At 52.8% G+C, this 26,927-nt stretch overlaps 1 protein-coding gene across 1 annotated transcript in view; it reads left to right on the top strand.

Annotated features, from left to right (window-relative positions):
* Positions 1-22,406, top strand: part of PRRX2 (paired related homeobox 2) — a 48,824-nt gene extending 26,418 nt beyond the window's left edge. The window contains exons 2-4 of the mRNA XM_082468221.1: positions 19,128-19,315; positions 19,943-20,121; positions 21,111-22,406. Of these exons, the coding sequence (XP_082324347.1) occupies positions 19,128-19,315; positions 19,943-20,121; positions 21,111-21,246 (503 nt within the window). The 3' untranslated portion in view covers positions 21,247-22,406. The remainder of the gene's footprint in view (positions 1-19,127; positions 19,316-19,942; positions 20,122-21,110) is intronic.
* The last annotated feature ends 4,521 nt before the right edge of the window (positions 22,407-26,927 follow it).

Below are 26,927 nucleotides of genomic sequence, written 5' to 3'. Positions count from 1 at the left end.
CTCGGAACCTTTTGAAGGGAAAGCCTCCACCCAGATTCCTGGGAGCCCCTTGGAAGCCTCACCGCCCCCAAGTGCTTGGGTCAGAGGACCTCAGCTAAGGGACCAGGGGTGCAGATGAGGAGAGGTTCTCCGAGAAAGGGAGGGGAGGGGCGCCCCAGATGAAGGCGTGTGTTGCTGTCAGCTTTGGGAGGCCTTGGGCCCCAGGTGTGTGGATCTGCCTGGGGGCTGGGGTCCAACAGTGCAGCTGAACGCCAGCTCTGCTGTTGCCTTCTCGCTCTGCGATCTTGGGCGAGTGACCTCTGCAGCCTCAGTTTCCCCGAGTGTGAAATGGGAACCGGAGATGGTAGCAGCCATCGCATAGCGTACCTGTCGCATAGGGTTATTATGCGGAGACGCACCGGGCAGTGCCCAGCCCAACCCTGAGCCCCTGGTACGCGCCGGGTAAACAGGAACTGCCTCTGTTAGTAACTGGCGTTGGATTTCCTAGAACTTGGTTTCCTAGGATGGGAAAGTCCAGTGCTAGCTCCAGCCCGGGACCTAGCGGAGCCTGGGGGAGGGGTGGGCTGGGGAAGGAGGCAGCTGGAAGGGGGAACGGAGGGTGGGCACTGCGCCCCCGCCTCCACCCGCCGCGCGCCCACCCCTCCGACCGCGCCCACCCTCCCGCGCGGGCGGCCGCCTCTCACTCGCGCTGAGCGGCTTGGCGGCGGCGGGCGCGGGCCGCGCGGGGCTGGGCGCGCCGATCTATTAACGTCTGTGTGTCTGGGCCGCGGGTCTGCGGCGAGGCAGGCGCCAGAGGCTCGCCTGGAACCAGATGTGCCGCGGCGCCGCTCTGGCCGCCACCGGCGCGGCGCGCTCGCACGCACGGGCTGGAGCGCACATGGCCAGGCGGGGCGGGCGGCGGCTGGCGCGCCGGGCCGGGCACCCCCGGGGTTCCGGGGCCGACCCCAGACCCGCGGGTGCGGAAAAGCGCCCACCCCTCCCCCCCACTAGCCAGCGCCGACGGTGCCCCGCCAGTAGGGGAAAGTGGCCCCGGCACGCTGGGCTCCCGCGGGTGGGGTCCACCGAGCCCGCAGGCCTTGTCTCCCGAGGGACGGATCCCTCTCGGAAAGCCCAGCCCCTCCACGCCCCCTACAAGGGCCGGGGACTCTTCCCGCCTCGCCCCCCAAGTTTGTTTTCTTAAGTTTGTGTGTAAGATTTTTTAAAGTTCTGAGTCAGAGCTTCCCCTAAGAAGAGGAGCTTGGGCCATACCGAGAAATGCCAAAATGGGGGGAGGGGAGCAGGAAATAGGGCAAAGGAAACGTAGGGGTTGGCGGCTTTTTAACGCCTGGGTTCGGAAGGGGGCTTTTCACCCACGGCGGGTGAAATACAAGGATTTCATTGAGGCCTGTCCCAGCTTGGCCCCAGATCTGCGTCAGCCACAGGATGGTCCCCAGCCCTGGTTGCAGGTCAGCAGCTTGCCCCACCTCACGCCGCGGCAGCCTTGGGGTGCCCTGCTTTCCCCTCTGGGCCTCCTCCGGGGTCCTGTAAAGGGAGCAACGGGAGCTGGGCCCCCAGAGCTCCCCGGTCTCAGTGCCTGGGCTCCCAGGCTCTGGCAGCAACCGCTCCCAGCAGGAGAGGTTAGGAAGAAGGGGGGTGGGGGCATGGAAAGGGGACGCTTTGGTACCACTAGATGGAGGCGGAATTGAGAGCAGAAAGAAGGCAGAGGGCAGGGCGGTGCTGTCAGGCTGGGCCAGCCCTTTCTGGCTGCAGCGGAGGGGGCCTCACGCAGGGCCTTTGCGTTGGGGGCGGTTCCCTCGGTTTGTAGCTCTACCCCGTGTTTTCTAGAAGAGTGTCTCATAGAAGACCTTTGAAGATTTGTGGAAAGACTGGGTTTTCCCAGCCCTGCCAGCCTTCCTTGTTCTGGAAATGAGGAGCTGAGATGCTGAGTGGGGGGAGGGGAGGTCAGCCCGGTACACATCAGACACTGAAAGACTAGTCTCCCCTAGATGGCTGCACCGTCCCCAGGGGCTCAGGATGGAGAGGGCTCAGCCCTGGGCGGCCAGAGCTCTGGCCCGTTTGTCAGTGCTGCGGTGGATGGTCCCTCTGACATCCCTGGCATCCTGTGGGGACCATCACGTGCCCTCTGGAAGAGGAAACTGAGGCCCAGAGAGGAGCAGTGACAGGCTCGAGGTCACAGGGCTGGCAAGTGGAGGAGGTGGGATTCCAACCCAGGTTGCTGGGCTCTGGAGACAAAACTGGGCTTGGGATCAAATTCCCTCTGCGTTTGGAGGCTCAAGGAAGAGGGAGGGTGGTAGCCCCAGTTGGAGAGGGGATCAGGGTAGCCAGGCGCCTGCCCTTCCAGTGCAGTCCAGCCATCCCTTTCCTGCCAAGCAGGCTCAGCGGTTGTGGCTCCAGCCCAGGCCCCCCCCTCCCCCTCCCCCTCCTACCTCTCCCCTCCCCACCCCCAGGGGTAGAATGATCCCCCATTCCTCTGGCCTTGAGCGCCAGGCTGAAGCCTTTCCCTTCCAGAGGGGATTTCTCTGGCTCCTGTTCTGACCCCTAAATTAAAAAAAAAAAAACCAATTAAGTAAATATATTTCTGCAGATAAGAGGGTCAGGGAAGTGGGAAAGCTTGTAACAGTTCACCCAGTCTATAGTGCACGGAAGTCTTCACATGTTTGGATGGACAGAGAACTGAAATTACCTCCCCATTGGGACCCAAGTTCCGTTCAGTCAATCATATATGTATTTGTTCAGTATTTATTGAGCACCTACTATGTGCCAGGCACTGATAATAAAGAGGCGAGTTCAGTCTGTGACTGTGGCAGGGCTTCCTGCCTGATCCAGCCCAGCTTCTCCAGAAGCATCCGTGAAGGACGGATTCCTCGGGCACATTCGGGACAGCTCTGGGGAAAAAGTGTCCTACAAGCTGTTGTTTAGGAGCAAGGCTTCAGTGCATCCTTGATCCTCTCAATAGAGTCTCCGCTCAACAGATACAAACATGAGGTTTAGAGAGGTTAAGGAACTTGCCAGTAGGCGGCACAGCCAATATATGGCAAGTCTGGGACTCAAACCTAGACCCATCTGACTTCAAGTAAATGTACTAACGGTTAAGGTGGTTCAGTGCTTACCGTGTCCCAGGCACTGTTTTAAGAACGTTACATATGGTAACTCATTTAATCCCCACAAAAACCCTATAAGGGAGATGTCATTAGCTCCATTTTCTAGATGGGAAAACAGAAGCACAGAAAAAGAGTGACTTTCTCAGGATCACACAGCAGTGAAGCTGGGATATGAACCCGGGAAAGCTAACTCCGGAGTCTGGTTTGTAACACTGTGCTGGGTGAATCACCTTTTATGCTTTTGTTGGGGAGCCTGTTCTGACTGACTTGGTGGCGAGAAAGAACCCAGAAAGTCCTGGCACAGGGGAAGGTGTGGCTGTAAGAACTTCCACTGAAGTAGCTGGGGTTTGGGTGGAGGTTAAGTGAACATCCACCACATGCTCAGCCCTGGTCCATGCCACCCACAGCAAGAAACACTTTACCTGAACTGTCACGTTGAATCTGCTCCGTGAAATGGTGAGGTAATACCGGTCACCCACATAATAGCTAATGTTACTTGAGCGCTTACTAGGTGCCAGACATCGTCTAAGCACTTTAGGTACTGCCAACCCCATTTACAGTGAGGAAACCCAGTCTCGGAAAGGTGAAGCCACTTGTCCAGAGAGCTCATGTAGCTGGTGTGTGGTGAAGCCAGGACTTGAATGCAGCTATTTCCAGGAAAGAGAGGTACGGTTGAGCAGGTTATCCACTGCATAGCTATAGGGGGCACCAGTCACACTAGTCTATAGGGATGCTGCCATGGAATTGTGCAGTGCACAACCTGCTCAACCATACATGCTGTCCCTGGGTGTGTCTGGTCTTAATGCTGGCCTCTTAATGCCCCATCCAAAAAAGGAAATGATATTCATGCACACTGTAAGTGGACTCATGTGTGAGCTGGATACATGTGGACATGGGTCCAAAAGTCTACCAAAAATTTAATAGATATGCTGGCATGGTGGGATTTAGGGATGATTTTTCTCCTTTCAAATGTCCTTCAGTAAGTCAGAAAGAGAAAAACAAATATCGTATATTAACGCATATATGTGGAATCTAGAAAAATGGTACAGATGAACCGATTTGCAAGGCAGAAATAGAGACACAGATGTAGAGGTCAAACGTATGGACACCAGGGGGGGAAAGTGGGGGGTGGTGGTGGTGGGATGAATTGGGAGATTGGGATTGACATATATACACCAATATGTATAAAATGGATAACTAATAAGAACCTGCTTCGTAAAAAAAAAAAAAAAAAGTCGTTCAGTGCTGGGCTTTGTTGTTGTTCTTCCCCATCCTTTAAAAGGAAAAAGAAGAAGAAAAATTAGAATATCTAGAGCAGCTCTATCTGATACAACTTTCTGTAATGAGGAAAATACTCCCTATCTGTGCTTTTCAGTCTGGCAGCCACTGGCCACATGTGGCTATTGAGTCCTTGAAGTGTGCCTGGTGTGACCGAGGAACAGGATTTATGCTTTTATTTCATTTTAATCAATGTAAATTTGACTTTAGATATAGCTGCATGGACCAGTGTAGAGCTAGCGGGTGGATCGGCGCTTTTCATGTCGAGTCATGACATTCTCTGTCTGCTGCACTGCAGCCCGTGGTTCCTAACCTCACAGGTGAGGGAGACTGAGCTGCAGACTCTCAGCTGGCCCTGGGCCTGCTGGATCGGAATCCCTGGAGATGGGATGGGAACGTCCCTTTTTTTCTTTTTTTTTGTGGCCGCGCTGCGTGGGATGTGGGATCTTAGTTCCCCGACCAGGGATCGAACCCGCGCCCCCTGCAGTGGAAGTACGGAGTCCTAACCACTGGACCGCCAGGGAAGTCACACAATGTCCCTTTTTAATGAGCTTCCCAGGGAGTCTTGAAGCAAATGGTCAGTGGTCACCCTTTGAGAAATCTGGAAGATCTGGTATCAGCCCTTCCCCTGGGGGCCACTGGAGTGGTGAGGGGGCAGGGCAGGCTCCCAGAATCACAGGAGAGGCATTGGAAAAGCTGCCTTCAAATGTTAGCAAGGTGGCCCTGGGGAAGAGTTCCCCTGTGCTGTCCCTCGCTTGAAGCATAAACTGGGGGACCCACAGGGAGAGGGATTATGACTCACTGCAGTAGAGAATTTTCTAGAGTCAGGGTTGACTGTCATCTGGGTGTGACTGGGACCAGTTAGAGATGTCACAGATGGCTCTGTGCCCCCCAAGCTCTGAGTGCACCCTGCCGGTGAGGCTGGTGGAGGCCGGGAACACAGACAGGCGCCCACCCCGCTGACACACAGCAGGGGATACTCAGCCTTGAGGGCACCAGGGCCCATGAGCTTGGGGTGGGGGGTGTGGGCAGAGCACTCAGATTTGCTCAAGTAGAACAGAGGGGCCAGCTAAGCCACAGGAAATTAGAGTGGTCTCTGCATCCAGCCACCAGCCCTCGTCCTGACTCCCAGCAGGTGCTGGTTGCGGGCTTTGAGAGGTCCGGAGCTCTTAAGTGGAAGAAAGAAAACCCACACTGGGTCCTTAGCAGCAACTTCATCCTGGTCTGGAAATGGTTAATGAGGGCAGCTTCCACTGCCAGATGCCAGCTACTTAGGGGACAGACAGACTGGACATAAGCTCCCGCTTCATCACTGCCTGGCTGTGTGACCTGGGTCAGCTACTTCACCTCTCTGAACCTCACTGGCCCCGACTGAGAACAAGGCTTACTAACAGCGCCTTCTGCATTAGAGAAGGCAGGGCTTTGTAACCCAGTGCCAGGCACACAATAAAAGTTCAGTAAATGGAAGCCAAAAAAAAAAGGGTGGGAAGTGGGAGTCCTGTCCTCACCACATGCCCACACTGTGGTGAGCAGGGCAGCAGACACACTCAAGACAGCCTGGAGCTTCTCTGAGCTGAACCTCAAACTCACATTTTCCAGCGTGCCTGGAACTCACACATGGGTCATAAAAACCTGCAGTGATGCTTTAAAGGTCAGCCTCTCTGGGAGTACAGCATCGACCCAGAGCTGGGGTCAGGGGAGGTCCCGCCAGCCTCAGAAGAGGGGCCGATGGGCACTGCCTTTATCTCAGCTGCTATCTGTGGGGAGCTGTGCAAGGGACCCCAAGGTGAAACAGGGGCAAAGGGACAGGTTCTCCTGGGGCACAAAAGCTGACTCTCCGTCAAGCTGACTTTTTAGCATGGCGGTCTGTGCACACGATTCAGAAAGTCTATGAACCACCCCCCCAAAAAAAAGTTACATGCAAACTTCTGTGTGCACCTGTTTTTTTCTGGGGAAGGGTCCATAGAATTCCTCAGATTCCTCAAGGGGTTCATGACTGAAATGGAGGAAGAACCAATGAGCCACGGCCTGGGTTTCATTTTGGAAAAGTAATAGTGAGGGGACTTCCCTGGCGGTCCAGTGGTTAAGACTCCACACTTCCACTGCACGGGGCACGGGCTTGATCCCTGGTCGGGGAACTAAGATCCCTCATGCCGTGCAGTGCGGCCACAAAAAAAAAAAGAAAGAAAAGTAATAGTGAGGGTAGTGGGCATCTGTGTAGCCCACTGCGTTTAGCATGTTCTTGGGAAAGCCCTGGACTGTTCCATCCTCTCTGTGTCAGCTTGAGAGGGAAGCATAGATACTCTTCTTGCCCCAGTGCACAGATGGTGAAACCGAGGGCCCAAGAAGGGAAGTCTCTTGACTAAGGACACACAGGGTAACGTTTTCCTCAAGCTCAGATGCTTGGGAGAGGCTCTCTTGCTGGGCTGCTGGTTTGCCCCGCCCCCTGCCCACCGTGCCCAATTGCTGGGTCAGGGATGCGCTCCTGCACGCCCCTCCCCAGGGAACCCAGAAACAGAGAGAGAGCAGGAAGGAGGAAAATGTGTGTTCTCAGGGGGTTGGACGTCAGTGGAAAGAACTTGGAGTCCCACTGCCTTGCTGGGAGCCCTTGGCTAAGTCACTGCCCCTCCTCATGCCTCAGTTTCCCCATCGGCAAAAATGAGGGGCTTTGGGGACTTCCCTGGTGGTCCAGTGGTTAAGACTCTGCGCTTCCACTGCAGGGGGCACGGCTCGATCCTTGGTTGGGGAAGTAAGATCCCCGCATGCCACGCAGCGCGGCCAAAAACAATAATAATAATTAAAAAGAAATTTTTTTTTTAATGAGGGGCTTTGACAGATAATCTGTAAGGATCCTCAGGTCTGAGTCCTGAGAAGACAAGCGTAACAGGCTTGAGATCCCCAGAGCCATTTGCAGCTTTGTTTCAGAACCAAGCCACACGAAATCGGACCTTCTCTGCGCCCGACCCCCAGCCCTCGCCCTGACTCCCAGCAGGTGCTGGCTGTGGGCTTCGAGAGGCCCAGGAGCTCAGAGCTGGGAGAGGAAACCCCACACTGAGCCCTGAGCGGCAACTTCACCCTGGTCTGGAAATGGTTAATGAGCTTTCCTCCAGATACCAGCCCCTTATTAAAATGTAGGTTTTACAATAAATCTGGCATTTGGCCACCAACCTTAGATTAAAACCAGACGGGACAGACGCTAGCCCCCTTCTTAGACCAAATTTTAAGCAAAGGGCTGCTCTTCGTCCTGATTGATTCCCGGGCTCCCAATCCCCCTGTACCCCCATTCCAGCCATGTGCACCCACTTTCTGGAGCTCGGTTTGGGGGTGTCGGGAACAGAGAAGACAGGGCTGACCACAGATGTGAACTTCTGGGTCCTGGAATGCTGAGGTGGGAGGTGATCAGGCCCCGGACCCAGAGGTTTTGGGGGCAGCAGGGGAGGTTCCAGGGACCCCAGAGCCTTTGAGATGGTCAGGGATATCTGGCTTTTGACCTCCCACCCTTCTCTGCGCCTAAGAATAGGACACACGTGTTCTCTGCCTGGTAGCTTCATCCCTTTTTCCCTACTTGGGCCCAATGATCACATTTTTCAAAGGCTCCTGGGTCTCTGAAGAAGTGTTTTGGCCTCACGCATCCCCCTGTGGCGGCCCCCACGTGGAGACATTCTGTCCGGAGAACCCCGCCTTGTGGCAGCTGTCTTACTGAGCATTTCCCCAAAGACCCTGACCCAGAGTGGCTTTGGGGCTTCCCAGGCAGTACTGAGCCACTATCTGGGCCTTAGAGACTCTGTCCCCCCTCAACTCCCTGTCACATCCCCGCCAAGCGTTCAGGGGATCTCCTTTCCTTGCTATTCTCAGCCAATCCCAGTATTTCTCTCTACCCCCTCCCTTTTTTCTGTGTTCTACTTGTATGACGACTTTATTGAGATTTAATTCACATGACATGCAATTCACCCACTTAAAGCATACAATCCAGTGATTTTTAGTCTGTTCAGTTGTACGACCATCACCACAATCGATTTTAGAACATTTTCATCACCCCAGAAATAAACCCTGCACCCTTTAGCCCTCACCCCTTCACCCCACCCCATCACCCTCCCCGGGTCCCTGGCAACCACTAATCTACTTTCTGTCTCTATAGATTTGCCTATTCTGGACAGTTCATATGAGTGGAATCGTACATTATGTGCCCTTTTGTCAATGGCACCGTCTTCTTTCACTCAGCATAATGTTTTCAGGGGTCATCCACGGTGTGGCATGGATTAGTACTTCGTTCCTTTTTATAGTCGAATAATATTCCGTTGTGTGGATATTTGGGGTACCCACTCATCAGCTGATGGGCATTTGGGTTGTTTCGACTTCTGGGCTATTATGAGTATTGCTGCTATGAACATTCATTCGTATCCAAGTTTTTGTGTGGACATATGTTTTCATTTCTCTTGAGTATACAACTGGGAGTGGAATTGCTGGGTCATATGCTAACTCTATTTTTAACATTTTGAGGAACTGTCAGGCTGTTTTCCAAAGTGACTGCATCACTTTTCATTCCTATCAGCAATGCCTGAGGGTTCTGATTTCTCCACATTCTTCCCACCACTTGTTATTATTTGCCTTTTGATTCTAGCCATCCTAGTAGGTGTGAAGTGGTATCTCACTGTGATTTTGCTTTGCATTTCCCTGATGGCTAATAATGTTGAGCATCTTTTCATGTGCTTATTGGTCATTTGTATATCTTCTTTGGAGAAATGTCTATTCAGATCATTTGCTCATTTTTAAATTGGACTATTTGTCTTTTAATTGTTGAGTTACAAGAGTTCTTGATATTTTCTAAATACAAGTCTCTTACCAAATATATGATTTGTAAATAGTTTTCCCATTCTGTGGGTTGTCTTTTTACTTTCTTGATGGTGTTCACAAAAGTTTTAAATTTGAAGAAGTCCAATTTCTCTTTTTTTTTGTTTAATTGCTTGTGCTTTTTCTGTCATATCTAAGAAACCATTGTCTGGCCCTTTTGAGGGTAAAGGGAACTGGCTTTGGAAGTTGAGACTTTCATCCCTTTTTGGAATGAGGGCTTCCTTCATCTATATAATCATTCATTCAGAAATATTTCTGAAACCAAACTACTTGCCCAGTCCTGGGGATACAGCAGTGACAAGGCAAACCCAGCCCCCACCTTCCTAGAGCTTAGAATGGAATGGAAGAGACAAGCATGAAGGAGAAAACCAAAACAGAAGAATGACTTAATTACAGATGTACTGGAGAGGGAGGAGGGCCCAGGAGCCTGTAACAAGGAGATCTGTCCTGGTCTGAGGGCTGGGAAAGACCCCCCAGGACAGGGCATCTAGTCTGAGATTAAAGGCCGGGAAACATTAGCCAGGCAAAAGGGGTGCAGTGCTCCAGGCCAGGAACAGCATGTGCAAAGGCCCTGAGGTGGCAGGAGCTCTTGCTGTCCGGTAAGGCAAATCACCTTGGCGCACTGGCCCCTCCACTGAGGTCTCTTGGGGGGGGGTCCGGTGGCCCGATGGAAGTGTGTGCAGCATGCCATGTCCTTAGTGCATGTACAGAAGAGGTTCTAGACCCCAGAGAGATCCAGATGCATTGCAGCTGCCTCCAGGACCCTGCTGAGGATTCGAGAGGACATGCAGGGGCCTCCCCCGGCCTCCTCCAGACTCCAGGGTTACCCCAAGCCTGCAGAGGCCTCCTCATAGCCATACTGGTTACTGGCCTCGGGCTGGGAGGGGGTGGGGGGCGCAGCAGTCCCAGGCTGAGGTGGCCCACGACCCTGGGTTCTTACATGCTGTCTGAGGCCTGTGAGATCATGGGGACATGGATAGGGCCCCAGGGGACCTCTCTGACTCCCTGGGCCCCGCTGTGTCTTCCTTCCTCACCTTCCTTCCTGAGATATTTTCTCCTTCTCTAGACTGGTAGCTATAAAAATGTATCAGTACCTTGGGTTTTTGTTCAAAATGAGTGAGATGAAACATCCTTGGAGGGGCAGCTGGACAGTGGGTGTCGGTGGCTGACTCCCCTCCCCCACTGCCCCAAGCCCCTCCCTCCTGCCCTGTGACACATGCTGTCATGACTCAGCCCTGGCCAGGTCTCTATGGCTCCATAAGGAAGAACCTGGACCCTGGAGACAGCCCGGGACCGGGGCAGACTCTGAAGTCTTCCCACACTCTTCCAGGGCCTCCTCATTTGTCTGTTCATCTCTTCATTCATTCACTCACTCAACACTCACCAAATATTTGTGGAGAGCTTACCCTGAGCCAGGTCCCAGAGAGACAGAAAAAAGTAAGTTCCAGTCCCTGCCAGACAAATGACCCTACATATACGCTGCAACGTGACAGAGCTATGATGGGGGGTCTGGGATGGCTTCCTGGAGGAAGCGGCATTCTGGGGAGACCTCAAGGTGAGCCAGGGAGGCAGAGAGAAGTCACAAGCCCACGAACGGAGCAGGCAGAGGTCCGCAGGGGAGAGGATGTGCATGTCCAATGTAAATCCTGACCTCAGGGAGGCTGCGAACCTGGGACAGCAGCACTGAGACCACCCCAGGCCCCCTGACCTGCCACTGCCCACCCAGGGGGCCTGAGGGGCCCCATCCAGTGGACAGAGCCCGAAAACCCTCAAGACAAAGGCCCCATCCTTCTGTCATGTTCACCGTCAGTTTGTCCAGGGCTGGGCTGGAGGCTGGGGCTATCTCCTCCCTCTGTTCTCCCTGCCAAGTGGCTACCAGGGGAGAAAAGAAAGGACCTGGGGTTGGCAGGGGGAGGACTGTCACTCTCTGTGTGACCCTGGGTAGGTCCTAGCCCCTCTCTGGGCCTCTCTCCCTCTTCTCTCCCTCTTCTCCTCTGTGAGACATCCCTGCCTCCCATCTTGAGGTTGCTGGGGGCCTCCAGGGAGGTGATGCTGGGAAGTCCGCCTGTGTGATCTCACCCCCCTTTGTGCCTTAGCCCTGGTCCCTGAGTGTCCTGGACTGAGGCCGGCCTGTCCAAACATGAAAGCAGCTCTTAGCTCCTTGTTTGAGATTCTGGCTGGGGCGGAGCTGGCCTCCTGGGGAAGCCCCCAGAAGCCCAGGCCCCCTTCTCCAGATGGCTGCAGGCTCCATGCTTCTTCTCCTTCCTCCTCCCTTCTGTCCATCCTTCCTTTCTTCCTGCCAATGTGGGTGACGCACTTGGTGCCAGGCCTGACCCTGGCTCTGCCCTCACAGGTCTCACATGCCCCACCCCCTCGAAGCTACCCCACCCTGCGTGCTGTTGACAGCCCCCCTGCCCTGTGTGCCGGGGGCTCCAGCACAGACCCCCGCTCTAGAGATGCTCCTGTTGCCTTCAGCCTCCCTCTTCTTGGCTGACCCATTCACCCTAAGCCCCTAGAGAGACCCCCAGAATCCCCCTGCATGAAGACCTGGGGGTACTCTTAGGGCCGGCCGCCCATGCCAAACTGGTTAAAAGCCTAGGCTCCGTGCCAATCCGCAGGTTTAAAAGTCCCAGCTCCAGCCTTGACTGGCCACATGGATTTGGCAGGTTGCTTAATGCCGTGCCTCAGTTTCCTCGTCCATAAAATCAGGCTAAGAGCACGCAGGTCTGATGGTTGTGAGGGTTCAATGAGGTGATTCCTGTTACTTCCGTTTCTCAGCGAAATTCCTGAGGCTGGGACAGAATAAAGGCTTCATCCACTGCTACGCTGCTGGTGCGCCAGGGCCAGCCTGAGGTCCTAAACCAGGAGGACCCCCGGCTCCTTAACCGCCTGTACTGCCTCTCACTTCCTATCCGAGGAGGTGAGATTCTCCCCCAAGTCTCTCCTGGTGGCATTTGAGCCAGGGATGCCACCTCGCAGCAACTAGGGACACCGTTTCCAGAATTCCTGTCTGAGCCCTTCTCCCAGGGGTCTTTCAAAGGAACCCAAGTCTCTACCAAGAGACCTGGGTGTTTGGGGGGGCAGCCTCTCTGTGCCCCCCACCTCCACTTCCTTCCTCAGACTTTTCTGGCTGTAAATATTTCTGCAGCTTCGAAGCTCCTTTGACCAAGGCCCAGTGTTAATTTGTTAAATCCACGTCAAGGTCCTGGGGACGCGTTGTTTATTTTTGTGAACGTGTTGGCAGAGATCACATTTGGGGTGGGGGGAGGCTGCTTATTCGGTCAGAATAAATGCTAATTAATAAAAGTTATTTATTTGGGTTGGAGCTTGCCGTGGCCCCAGGGTCAGGCACAAACTGACTATTTGAAGCAAAAACAAACAGAGAGTGTCTCTCAACAGCTTGAGAAAGGCAGAAATGAAGAGGCTGGATTTATTTGTCTTAGGAAGAATTTGCAGTTAATTCCCTCCAGACTATTTAGACCCTTAAATTACAGGGAATAAGAAAAACCATGGGTGCAGGGGAAGGAGCCAGGAACACTTGATCATTTGGCCGAGAGCAGAGTTTTTAAATGTCTTTGGCCTGAAGTCAGCCAAATAAATTGTATGTGTGAAATAATTTAATGGCAGAAAACTGAGCACCAGTCACTTCTTTTTCATTGTAATGTAATAAGAGAGAGACAGCATGGCTGGCCTCCCCTATGTGAGGCTGTTTTTCTCTTCCCTCATCCCGCCCCTCACAATAGCCCCTAAACAGCCCACGTAAATGGAGGTGGTTTCAGGCTTTATTTTCAATCCCAGAGGAAAGCAGAACTTTTATTACGGAACAAAAGGAAACTTTGGGCACAGCCCTGACTTGCACGGAGCTGGCCCCAGTACTTGCTGGCCTGAGGCTTCAAGAGTATTTATTTTCCAAATGCTTTAAGCTCAAGCGTGGAACCCCCAGAGGACACACGCCTACCACAATCCACCTCTCAGAGGGTGATTCAGGAACTCATGGTAACGAATATCCAGCACATCTGCTGGGAAACAGAGTCTAGCCCGAGAGCCCTGGCTGAGTCCAAAGCTGTGGGTTCGAATCCTGGGTCACCTCCAAGAGGCTGTGTGAATCTTCCTGAACCTCGGCTGCCTCTCCTCAGCCTCTGCCCACAACAGGGACTGGAGCCATCTTTCTACTGTGGGCGGGGCGGAGGGAGAAAGATCTTTGTCTTCAGGCGGGAAGAGGGTTGCACACAAGGAAGAAAGCCAGGAGCAGCGAGCATTTATCAAGTGATTACTATGCTCTTGGCACTGAGTTCAATTCAGCTCCTCCAGGAACTCTGTGTGACCTCGGGCAAGCCGCTGTCCCTCAAGGCTCCCAGAAGTGAGGTCTTCCTCCCCGGGGGGCTATAGGATGGAGACTCGGGGACCTTTCCGCACCAGTGAGATGACATGATCCACGGTGTCTCCCAGAGCTGGGGCGGAGAGTGTGACAGACCCCCACATTACCTTCCCAGGAACCGCGGGAGGCGACCCCCTCGGAGACAGGCTCACAGCCCAGGCCGCCTGAACCTTCCCACAGACACGGATTCCAGTCCCCGCTGTGTGATCTTGGGTGAACCTCTCAGAGCCTCAGTTTCCCAGTGTGTGAAATGGGGTAATGCCTCATAGGGCAGATGCCAGGATTCAGTGGATGGAAGGGGACAGAGCGCTTGGCATCCCTCCTGCCCAAGCCAACTTTTGTTGAGCGCATCCCATCATAGCTGCCTTGATGGGAACCCCCGGGGAGATGTGACTCCAGACCAGTGGAGACCAGCTGGTATCAGGGGTGGTGAGAGCCTGGGGTTGTTGGGAGGGGTGTTAAGCGCCCTTGTGTGAGGGTTTCAGCTCCAAGGCACCACGCAGTTTGGCCAAAGAAGGGAGTTGTTTCTTCCGGCACCCACTTGGAGGGGGCTGAGGCTGCAAAATGATTTTCATTTCAACACCCTCAGTTTTGAATTGCTAAATTTCCTGAAAAATTCTCCTTTTTTGGCAGAAATGCCTCCTGCGTTGGGTTTGTGCCCAAGAAGCGTTGCCTGAAGGGGGGCGGAAATCGACTCGCGATGGCTGGTGTTCCAGAAGCTTCCGTCCGCTCTCGGGCTCTTGATCCCACAGGTTTTCAGCGCTCAGCCCTTGTTATTTCAGTTTAAGGTTTCTTCCAGCTCAAGGGGGTGGGGAGCGGGGGGTGGAGAGCCATTCACTGGCACCAGACATTCTCATCCATCTTCACCTTTTCTTGGAGGAAAGGGGTGAGGAGTGAAGACTGAAGCGGGTCCAGGAGAAGAGGCCAGCTTGCCCGGGGCCGCTCCGTGTTCCCTGCCATTGCCTACCCCACCCCCAGATGTGTCCCACGTTTGCAGTGCTTCCCAAAGGGGAAAAGTACTGGACCTCAACTCCTGGTCCTCCCTCCAAACCAGGGCCTCTCTCTCTCAGCTCTATGGACACGGTGAACCAGAGAATTCCGGGATGCGGGGCCTTACTCGGCAGCTCCCCAGCCTCTGCCTCGATCCCAGGAGCTCCCCCTCTCCCGGTCCTGACCATCAGAAACGTCTCCGGACAGATGTCCCCTGGAGGCTAAATTGCCCTCTGTTGAGAACCACTGGTCCAAACCAAGTAAGGTCATCTTCTTCCAGGCATCCTGCCTGATTCCTGCCTGACAACCCCCGACCCTACCCCCGATGCAATTACTTACCAGGCTCATGGAACAATTTAGCCTCCGATCAAATCAGCTGGTTGCTCAAGAATCAGTAAACCCTGCTAACCTGGGAGCTCATTCAAAAGCCAGGATTGAGTGGTATCCATGGCTGGGCCTGGAATGTTCTAGATGCTCAGCTGAACAACTTCTCAGCATCGTGTGAAGAACATAGCATGTATAAAGGGAATGTGTAACTGGGGAAGCAAAAAAACAAGGTGTGGCCCCAAATCCAAAAGGTTGACAATGCATTCTGTTGGCCCAACTGTGGGCAAAACTGACCTTCCTATCCACCGCTGCTGGGAAGTGTTATGGGGGATTTGGCCACATCTAGCATTTTACTCACTGGCCAAGCAATCCCACTTCTAGGAATCTGTCCCAAATATTCGCTGGCAAAAACAGAAAATCATGTTTGCACGAGGTTATTAATCGTGGCATTCTTTAATTGCAAAAGATTGGAAACACACTACGTGCCCATCCATAGGGCTCCGGTTTTAGTTAACTAAACCACGGTACATTCGCACAACCGAGTGGTACAGAGCTGTGAGAAGGTACATGCAGGACTTCTCTGCACTGGATGGAGGAATCCCTGGGATGTATTGCTCAGTGGGAAAAAAGGGAGATGCACAACAGTACATGGTCTGCTATCTTTCAGTAGAAGAGGGGGAGAAAATATTATACTTGAAAAAAATATTTGCAAAAAGCAATGCTGGGGACTTCCCTCGTGGTCCAGTGGGTAAGACTCCGCGCTCCCAATGCTGGGGGCCTGGGTTCGATCCCTGGTCTGGGAACTAGATCCCGCATGCATGCCACAACGAAGAGTCCACATGCTGCAACCTAGAAGTCCACATGCCATAATCAAAGATCCCACATGCAGTAGCTAAGACCTGGCACAGCCAATATAAATAATAAATAAATAAATAAATAAATAAAATATATATATTTTTAAAAAGCAATGCTGGAAGGATAGAGCAAAGACTAATTTAAAAATTGTTCTGATATGTGGAGGGAGGGAACAAGAGGGAAAATATAATATGGAAATTAATGCAAATAAAGAGGGCTGGGTTTGTTGGGCTGGGTGGAGTGATCTCTGGAGCCAATTAAATAGGAAGAGGCAAGCTTCAGTTTTGGGACTTCCCTGGTGGTCTAGTGGGTAAGAATGCAAGCTCCCAGGGCAGGGGGCCTGGGTTCAATCCCTGGTCAGGGAACTAGATCCCGCATGCACGCCACAACTAAGACCTGGTGCAGCCTAAATAAATAAATAAATAATTTTTTAAAAAAAGAGAGAGACAAGTTGCAGCACCAGTGTGTTCAGCGTGATCTCATGCTTGTAAGTTTTTTTAAATGCACGTTTGTAATTTTGTAAATCTTGGGGAGCAGAGTCGGGAGAAAGGAGTAGTTTGTTTTACTTTGTGCCTTTCTGTGTTGCTTGAATCTGTTACTGCAACAAGCAGTGACATTATTTGGTTATTAAAATATACTTTTTTTTTCCTTACATGAAATCTCCAGATTTTTTAAAAATTAAATTTAATATTTATTTATGTTTCTCTCTTACTTTTGAATTTTGAGGTAAAGTTTGCATACAATAGTGTAGAAATCTTAAGTGGACCCTTCACTGAGGTTTTTTTTTTTTTTCTTTTGTTGTTGTTTTCTTTTTTTTTTTTATACAGCAGGTTCTTATTAGTTATCTATTTTATACATATTAGTGTATATATGTCAATCCCAATCTCCCAATTCATCCCACCACCCCCCGCCCCACTTTCCCCCCTTGGTGTCCATACGTTTGTTCTCTACATCTGTGTCTCAATTTATGTCCTGCCAACCGGTTCATCTGTACCATTTTTCTAGGTTCCACATATATGTGTTAATATACGATATTTGTTTTTCTCTTTCTGACTTACTTCACTCTGTGTAACAGTCTCTAGGTCCATCCACATCTCTACAAATGACCCAATTTAGTTCTTTTTATGGCTGAGTAATATTCCATTGTATATATGTACCACATCTTCTTTATCCATTCATCTGTCAATGGACATTTAGGTTGCTTCCATCACCTGGCTGTTGTAAATAGTGCTGCAATGAACATTGGGGGTGCATGTGTCTTTCTGAATTATGGTTTTCTCTGGGTATATGCCCAGTAGTGGGGTTGCTGGGTCATATGGTAATTTTATTTTTAGTTTTTTAAGGAACCTCCATACATTTTTCCATAGTGTATCAATTTACATTCCCACCAACAGTGCAAGAGGGTTCCCTTTTCTCCACACCCTCTCCAGCCTTTATTGTTTGTAGATTTTCTAATGATGCCCATTCTAACTGGTGTGAGGTGATACCTCATTGTAGTTTTGATTTGCATTTCTCTAATAATTAGTGATGTTGAGCAGCTTTTCATGTGCCTCTTGGTCATCTGTATGTCTTCTTTGGAGAGATGCCTATTAGGTCTTCTGCCCATTTTTTGATTGGGTTTTTTGTTTTTTTAATATTGAGCTGCATGAGCTGTTTATATACTTTGGAGATTAATCCTTTGTCCCTTGATTCATTTGCAAATATTTTCTCCCATTCAGAAACAACAAACAAGTCTTTTCTTCTTGTTTGTAGTTTCCTTTGCTTTGCAAAAGCTTTTAAGTTTCATTAGGTCCCATTTGTTTATTTTTGTCTTTATTTCCATTACTCTAGGAGGTGGATCAAAAAAGATCTTGCTGTGATTTATGTTAAAGAGTGTGCTTCCTATGTTTTCCTCTAAGAGTTTTATAGTGTCGGGTCTTACATTTAGGTCTTTAATACATTTTGAGTTTATTTTTGTGTAAGGTGTTAGGGAGTGTTCTAATTTCATTCTTTTACACGTAGCTGTCCAGTTTTCCCATCACCACTTATTGAAGAGACTGTCGTTTCTCCATATCCTTGCCTCCTTTGTCATAGATTAGTTGACCATAGGTAAGTGGGTTTATCTCTGGGCTTTCTATACTGTTCCATTGATCTGTTGATCTATATTTCTGTTTTTGTGCCAGTACCATATTGTCTTGATTATTGTAGCTTTGTAGTATAATCTGAAGTCAGGGAGTCTGATTCCTCCAGCTCTGTTTTTTTCCCTCAAGACTGCTTTGGCTATTCGGGGTCTTTTGTGTCTCCATACAAATTTTAAGGATCCAGATTTTTTAAATGTTTGATTAAATATTCTTTTTTTTTTTTTTGAAGTATAGTTGATTTACAATGTTGTGTTAATTTCTGGTGCACAGCAAAGTGATTCAGTTAAATATATATATTCGTTTTCATAGTCTTTTCCATTATGGTTTATTACAAGATATTGAATATAGTTCCCTGTGCTATATAGTAAGACCTTGCTATTTATCCATAAAATAAACATTTTTTATTAAGGTACACCGGACCCTGAACCAGACAGGGTTGGTTCTAAGTGCTGCATGAGTGCAGTGGAGGAGAGGGGATTCCATATGGAGTCAGGTGGTCAGGGAGGGCTCCCTGGAGGAGTGAACAATGAGCTGGGCCCTGCAGGAGGAAGGGTCAGCAGTTCAGCCCTTGGGTAAAATTGAAATGTGGAAATAGTAGCTGAACATCCCCCCTCCCCTCTCCCTCTGTAAATGGGGTGTGAAGAGCACCTGTCTATAGGATTCCTGTGAGCATCCAATGATCTGTGGGTGCCTGCAGTGGACCCTTGGAACTGTGACTCTCACTGCTCTTTTTTAATATATTAATATAATTCAACAACAAATACCCATGGAGGGCTTACCATGCCCCAGAGCCTGAGCTAGGAGCCGAGGACACGTAGATGTCTCCAGCGGCCCGCCCCCCCCCCCCACCAGGTCAGTTGTCCCTCATGGTGGTGGGTGCTTGGCCCCGGGCTCCACAGGATGGGGACCTGGCTGCTTTTGTTCACCATTATATCCCCAGGGCCCTAGCCCTGTGCCTGCCACCTAGTAGGTGCTCAGTAAATGTGTTGCAGAATGGATGGATGGATGGATGGATGAAGGAATGAATGAAGGAGTGAATTAAAGGGAGGTGCTGCTGCTCTCGGGCTGCACCATCCATCAGCAGAGGGAGACACAGGTAAAAGGCTCAGAGCACATTGATGAGCTGACGCCTGAGTCGTGACCATCTCGGCACCTCCGGGCTGGGGGCGCTGCGGGCACCCACCGCGCGCTGTCCGCCGCCCCGCTGACCCTCGGGCCCCTCCGCAGGTGAGTGTCCCAGCCCCGGGCGCGGCGGCGCCGCCAAGCGGAAGAAGAAGCAGCGGCGGAACCGCACCACGTTCAACAGCAGCCAGCTGCAGGCGCTGGAGCGCGTGTTCGAGCGCACGCACTACCCCGACGCCTTCGTGCGGGAGGAGCTTGCCCGGCGCGTCAACCTCAGCGAGGCGCGTGTCCAGGTGAGTGCTGCCCATCTGTGGGCCCCCCGGGGGAGCGTGCAGCCACCACTCACCCAGGGATAAGGAGCTGCCAAGGTGAGGTGTTTAAGAGCAGGACCATCTGAGGCCAGGAGGGCTGAGGTTCAAATCCAAGCCCTGCCACTGACCAGCTGTGTGACCTTGAGCAAGTTACTCAGCCTCTCTGTGCCTTAGGTGCCTCCCTGTAAAATGAGGATCACGTGGGTCTGTTTTATAGGGTTCTTACGGGAATGAAAGAAGTTGATATCTTTGTAGCTTAGAGCAGTGCCTGGCACATGGGGTTTGGATAAATAAAAGTCGTTTTAAAGTGTTCAGTGCTTGTTCCATGCCAGCCCTGAGCTGAGTGCCCAGCATGCACCTCTCTCATTACAACCTCACAGCAGCTAAATGCTCATCTATTCATTCTTTCTTTCATCCACTTGCACATTCTCCAACACATACTTACCCGGCGGCAGGCACCATTTATCACCCCCATTTTACAGATGAGAAAATTGAGGCTCAGAGAGGTGAAGCTGCCAGTGCAGGGTGGGTGGCAGAGCAGGCACACACTGGGTCCGAAAGGACTTGGGTCCCCTCGGCAGCCCGCTCACCCCTCCTTCCCGCCCCCAGGTCTGGTTTCAGAACCGCCGGGCCAAGTTCCGCCGAAATGAGCGGGCCATGCTGGCCAACCGCTCAGCCTCACTGCTCAAGTCCTACAGCCAGGAAGCCGCCATCGAGCAGCCCGTGGCTCCCCGGCCCACTGCCCTGAGCCCCGATTATCTCTCCTGGACGGCCTCGTCCCCCTACAGGTGAGAGCGGGAACCCTTTTGGGTCGCAAGCAACCAGGGGACCCCGTGGGGTGTTTTAGGGCCCAGACTCCTTTGAGGATCTGAAGAGAGCTGGGAAAGGTGCCCAGGTGCCCCGTGGACCTGGGGTGCACCAAGGGGTGTGTGGGCAAGCGTGTGAGCGTGTGGAGGGGCGAGAAAATGAGGCCTGTTTGGAAGGAGTGGAGAACCCACGTCATCCTGAGGAAGCTGAAAACCTGCAGATTTCTAAGCTGGCACGAGCGGCCCAGCACCCTTCGTCAACCATCCCGGAGAGAGGCCGGGGGGCCGAGGGAGTGGTTCCCTGTCCCAGGGGCCTGGCTGGGACCCAGAGTCAAAGTCTGGGGCAGTTTTGTCCCGGTCAAAGCTGGGGAAGGGTGGCAGGGCAGGAAGGGAGAGGGAGGAGGGTGCTGGCAAGTTAGGTTTCTGCACCCCACAGCTCCAGGGAGTGCCATCCACCCCTTAGTCTGTGCGAGCAGCTCTGCTGGAGCCATGGTCTCGTGAGAGGCAAGAGCCAGTGGGTCGTGGGATCTGAGTCCTAGTGATGCCCACGCTAGCCTCACAGCTCTCCCAGCCCCCTCCCTGCCCTGCTCTTACCTGGGGCAGGAGAACCTCCAAGAGGCCTCCTTCCATACAGGTGTGCGTTCATCCCAGCCCCATCCTGCTGTGTGCCAGGCCCAGGGCAGGCGCTACGGGTGAACAGGACTCAGGCCCTGCTCTCAGGAAGCTCCTGGTCCAGCAAGGAAGGACCGCAAGCCTACGGGGGCGGCTCCATGTCCCAGGGCTGACTGTGGGCACTTCTGCCTCTTCCCCCCAGTCTTGTAGCCCCAGGGGAAGGCTTCCCAGCCGAGTGAGCTGAGGAGGGGAGGCAGGAGGACCAGAGGCTGGGGTCCAAGACTGGCCGCCAGAGGTGGCCAGCGCGCGGCAGTCTGCCAGCCACAGCAATATGTCCTTGTGTCTTATGTCGCCCCCAGCACGGTGCCGCCGTACAGCCCAGGAGGCTCAGGCCCTGCGACCCCGGGGGTCAACATGGCCAACAGCATTGCCAGCCTCCGTCTCAAGGCCAAGGAGTTCAGCCTGCATCATAGCCAGGTGCCCACGGTGAACTGACAGCCAGCCCCACCAGGACCCCGCTGCCTCCCTGGTCTCACGACAGCAGAAAAGAGGGCAGACACACAGGAAGGTGACCTTCTCCTGTCCCCTGTCTCCAGGACAGGCTGGGTGGGCTCTCCTGGCCCCTCTCTTCAGCCCGGACTTCTGGGCCCAAGAGGCTGCTGAGATGCCCAGAGCCTGGCTCAGCCCCTCATCCATGGCTGCTGGAGACTGCGGCCTCTGACCCTTGGAGGTGTTGGGCTGGAAGGCTAGAGCAGCGGCTCACCAAGGACCTCACTTACTTTGTGTATTAAAGCCAAAAAGCTGTTGTCTTTAAGAAATAAAAAAAACAAATTTTAAGCCCCAAAAGATTGCGGGAGGGCGGACAAGGGCAGCAAACCGATGAAGGGACGGCCTTTTGGGGCCCGCTGCCCTCGTCTGTGTGCCTCTTTCTGCAGGAAGTCCTCCATCACCCTGTAGAGCCCCAGGGGTGGGGAGCGGGGTAGGAAGACAGAGACCTGCCCTGGAACCCCTGACACCCGGGTGTTTGGGAGAAACCCTGATGTGTGACCCTGGCCAGGACCCGAACCCTCTCTGTGCAGGGAGTGTCTCCCCTGCCCTATGGCAGGAGCAGAGGGTGTGTGGAGGCAGACGCTAGAATTAAATCCCTTGCTGTTGGGCATGCAGAAGCCGGGGGTCCCCTGGGCATTTGACTGTGGGGGACCCGGGCAGATGGCCCAGAATGTCGAGGTGCAGAGTGGAGGTCCCAGGTGGGCTCACAGGACAGACGGGTGGTCCTAACAGACAGGGCCACCAGAGACCTTCTTCCAAGTCCTCCAACCTACAGTTTCAGAGATGGTCACTGGGGGTGACAGAGGACACATGTGCCACCAGGCACTGACATCACTTATGAGGAGTCTGCAGAAAAATGGGGGGTGAGGGGAATGGTCTGAAGCCAGCCCTCTCCACCTGGCCCCATGCCACGCCTCCTGATGGGCACACCCTCCAGGGAAGTTAAGAGATCATTTCTGGGAATTCCCTGGTGATCCATCCGGTGGTTAGGACTCGCTGCTTTCACTGCCAGGGCCCGGATTCCACCCCTGGTCGGGGAACTTAGATCCCAAAAGCCATGCGGCCGGAAAAAATAAAATAAAATAAAGCGATCATTTCTGCAACCAGCCCCCAGGAAGTGAGACAACACTTCCCGACCCCCAGAGGGCGCAAAGATGCTCAGCCCCTCCGGAGGGGCGGCCCTCACAGTGACACAGCCATCACACCTCTGGACTCCACGGATGGACCCCGTTTCTCTAGTCTGCCCCACCCACACCACATCAAAGCCCCCCCAAAGGGCCAGTGTCCCCCCCCCACCAGCCACAGGCTGCATCTTCTAGGTGACCTTGAATAGGTCAAAGCCACGTGACAATCCTAACACGAGGGATGGTCCCCATTTTTGTTTTAGAAGGTGAAACTAACCCCTGAGTGAGGTGAGGACCCTCCCCATCTCCCCCAATTTACCCCCAGAGATTCTTCCCCATCCTTCATCGGGAATTCCACCATGAAAACACGGTTCTGGGCTTCCCTGGTGGCGCAGTGGTTAAGAATCCACCCACCAACGCAGGGGACACGGGTTCGAGCCCAGCTCCGGGAAGATCCCACGTGCCGCGGAGCAACTAAGCCCGCGAGCCACAACTACTGAGCCCGTGTGCTGCAACTTCTGAAGCCCGCGCACCTAGAGCCCGCACCCCGCAACAAGAGAAGCCACCGCAATGAGAAGCTCGCGCACCGCAATGAAGAGTAGCCCCGGCTCGCCGCAACTAGAGAAAGCCCGCGCGCAGCAACGAAGACCCAATGCAGCCAATAAACAAATAAATAAATAAGAAAACAAAACAAACAAACAAAAAAGAAAACACGGTTCTTGTGGGGTGAGCTTTGTCCCCTTCAGATGGGCCAACAGGCCCTGGGGACCATCGCCGTGTGACTTCCCTGTGGCTGGGCAGTTGGGACTCTGCCCGGGGCGGGGAGGGGGGAAACGATGAGGGGGAGGCACAGACTCCAGCTGAAGGCGTGGGGAGGGGGCATTCTGCTGATATATGGAGCTGGCTCTGCCGGCCTGACTACGGCGGCCAGAGCAAAGGGTTGGCCTGTGCCCTGTACTGTGTATGTGTATGGCAGGGGAAGGGAGTGCGGGGGGTACAGCCAGAGCTGTGTTTTCTTGCTCAGTTTGGCCTCTGCCTTGGGTAAGTGATTTCTGGGCTTCTATTTGCCATTCATTCACTGAACAAATATTATGAAATACTATATGTGTGCAGGGCCCTATGCCGGGCCCTGAGGAGAAAGCAGAGAATTGACACGGGGTCCCTGGCTTCAGAGGCCACACCAAGCCCAAGGAGCCCCAAACCTAGTCTAAGGCATCCAGGCAGGCTTCCTGGAGGAAGTGTCCTGGAAGGATGAAGAGTCCACCAGACAAAGAGGGGAGCGAGAACAGTGTTTCTGGCTAAGGGAACAGCAAGTGTAAAGGCCCTGGGGTAGGCCAGAAGCTGCCTCTTGGGGCCAGTGGGGACAGTTCTGGGCCTGGATCTCCTGCAGGATGAAGATGGAGAGAAGCAGGGACCAGCTCACGTGGGGCTTGTGTGGCCAGATCTAAAGTCTGGGTGTTGGGACTTCCCTGGCGGTCCAGTGGTTAGGACTCTGTGCTTCCACTGCAGGGGACACGGGTTCGATCCCTGGTCGGGTAACTAAGATTCCACATGCTGTGTGGCACAGCCAAAAAAATTGTTTTTTAAATAAATAAAGTTTGGATGTCACCCTGGCAGTGAGGAGCCATGGAGGGGATTTGCTTGGTGGAGGGACCTGCCCCTTGGACCCTGTTGGAAGCAGAGAGACCCCTGCAGAGGCTGGGCTGGATGTCCAGGCAGGAGAAGTGGCAGCCTGGACCAGATGGGGACAGAGTGGGCAATCTGGGAGGTGTCCCAGACACAGCAGGGACAGGGCTTGATGACTAGATGTTGGGCTGGGGAACAAGGGGGAGCCCAGGGGGCCAGGACTTGGCTTAGGCACGTGGATGCCTGGGAGGAAGAGACCCTGGAAATAAGACCCACCTGGTAGAGGGGTCGGGAAGATGCTGGCCTGCCCTTCCACCCAGACAAGCGCTGGGGCCGTCCTGGTCTGAGCAGGGTCCTCCCTCACAAGGAGCTGACACCCACCCCAGGGATTTGCACCAGCGAAGGGCCAGCCCACAGGGCCCAGAGCTGTGCCCTCACGGGCAGCCAGGAAGAGCGGCCTTTTTGTGAGCACGTGGACGAGCCCACCCAGGCCCTGGGCAGTGCCCCAGAACTCAGATGGAGGCACATCTGGTCTTTCTATTTTCAGTCCAGAGGGAGGGGCCATGAAGCATCGCCAGGTTGGGGCTGCCTGCAGCAGAGATGGGGTCACACTGGCGGGGGGCTCCCACTAAGGCCTGGAAGGTGGGTATCAAGAACACCAGCTTCAGAAAAAGCCATGGGCCCAGTTCCCACAGAGGCACTGGCCCCGCCATCGGGCCACAAGGATGTCAATGTCACTTCCTCTCAAGCACTCAAGAGAAAACAGACCGGCCTAATCGTTTACACATGCTGCTCTGGGGAGCTGAGGGAGGGGCCACAGCGGCCCTCCTTGTGAAAGAAAATATATTCCAACATTGCTGTTGCTATTGTAGCCCTAATTGCAGGGCCGTGTGGGCAGCTTCCTGGGCACCCATCCCGGGATATAATTTTCCGTGAGGATAAGGTACCCGAGGCCCCGTCCCGAGCTGGGAGAACTTGGAATCCTTCTCCCTCTGATTCCCTTTCCCCTTTCGGCCAAGCAAGCTTGGGACAGGGCATTGAATGTATCTGCTTCTGTTTTTTTTGTTTGAAATAAAGAAACTTGAGTCAAGAGAAAGAGAGAGAAATTGAAGGAAAGGCAGTCTGGCTCTTGCAAAACCCAAAACCTGAGAAATTAAGACCAGAGCTTTACCTTGGGCAAGGCACTTGTCCGGGCCTCAGTTTCCTCCTCTGTAACATGGGGTGATAACAGAAGCCACCTCACGGGGTTTCTGGCAGAGCTACCTTCCATAAATGAGCGCTGTGGTGTTTACGGTGGAAAAACACAGAGCAAGGGGTGGAGTTTAGGGAAGTCAAAATACTCCCTGTTCTGGGGTGAAATTGCACATTCCCTCCTCAGAGAACCTGGCTCTTCCCTTGTCCCTTCCAAGCCCACACTCCTTGGGCACCCGCTGGGGACCAAAGCTCCTGCACCTCTGCTGCCTGCCACTGGAGGGCGCTGTGGGGTCCCCGCCAGGCACAGAGCTGGGAGAACAAGGGACCTCTCCCACACAGATCACCAGAGGTGGCCTCAGGCTCCTGATCCAAAGACAAAGAAACAAGCAAATCCCAAATCACCAGCAGGGGTCACAGCATAAACATCAGCACAAGCCTTTTGGAAAATGTACCAACAGCCACGAAAATGTTTGCATGCTTTCCACCCAGTAATTCTACCTCTAAGCCCCACTTCAAAAAATAATCCAAAATGTGGTGGGGGGGGGGTGGTGGAAGCAACGTGTGCCAAGATGTTTATCATACGTTTTCATAGACGCAGTGTAAAAAATCTGGGAAGACCCAAACCAAGTTGTAAATACTTTAAATTTGATAATGGTTCACAATCCACTTGTCTCTATGTTTTCTGTAATGATACTAATAACCTCATAGGGAAACAGAACAAGCAGGCCAATGTGATCATCTCAACTACATGAGAAGCTCTTTGAAATGAAAAAAATGTGCTTTCTTCCCTTTTATGTCCCCCTTGGTGCCCCAGTCAGAGCTGGACTTGTCTTTTCCATACCTATTGGTAAGTGAGTGGCCCCAATCCAAAGCTCTCCTCTCTGCTCCTGTTATCCCACCATGAGTCCTTCAGGTGAAGCTTTGTGGTCATCAGGAATTCCCTTCTCTATTGCAAGGGCTGGAAAGAGCGTGTTTGAGAACTTCTTAAGCTCTTAGTTCACACCTTAGAACAAGTGGGAATGGATCGAGCTTGGGATATGTGGGGTCAGGAGTGGGCACCTTGAAACTGGAAGGTGCACTTGATAAAGTGGTGTGGATGACATAATTCTAAGATGGTCCCATGATTCCCACCCCAGGGAGACACACACTTTGTAATCCCCTCTCCTTGGGTAAGGGTGGAACCTCTGACTTGCTTCTAACCAATAGAATATGGTGAAGATGAAGGGATTTAGCAGATGTGATTAAGGTCCCTAATCAGTCGACTTTGACTAATCCAAAGAGAGATTATCCTTGATGGGCCTAACCTAACCAGGTGAACCCTTTAAAAGAGAGTCCAGGTCTTCCCTGAAAGAAGAGATTCAGAGCAGAGAGATGCGTTCCCACCAGCCTTGAGAAACAAACAGCTGTGCTGTGACCTGCCTGTGGAGGAGGTGGCCCCCAGCAGCCAGGAGCCTCATTCTTACCACCACAAGGAACCCAATCCTGTCTGCAATCTGAATGAGCTCAGAATAGGATACTGAGCTCCAGATGAGACATCAGCTGAGGACTCCTTGACTGCAGCCTGTGAGACCCCGAGCAGAGAACCCAGTTAAGCTGTGCCCAGACTCCTGACCTATAGAAACTGTAAGACCATAAATGGGTGTTGTTTTCTCTCTTTCTTTTTTTCTTTTTTGGCTGCACTGT

The sequence above is a fragment of the Balaenoptera physalus genome (genome assembly GCF_965194825.1).
Source record: "Balaenoptera physalus genome assembly, chromosome: 7".
NCBI classification, from domain to species: Eukaryota; Metazoa; Chordata; class Mammalia; order Artiodactyla; family Balaenopteridae; genus Balaenoptera; species Balaenoptera physalus.
This window is presented reverse-complemented; position numbering and strand designations above follow the sequence as displayed.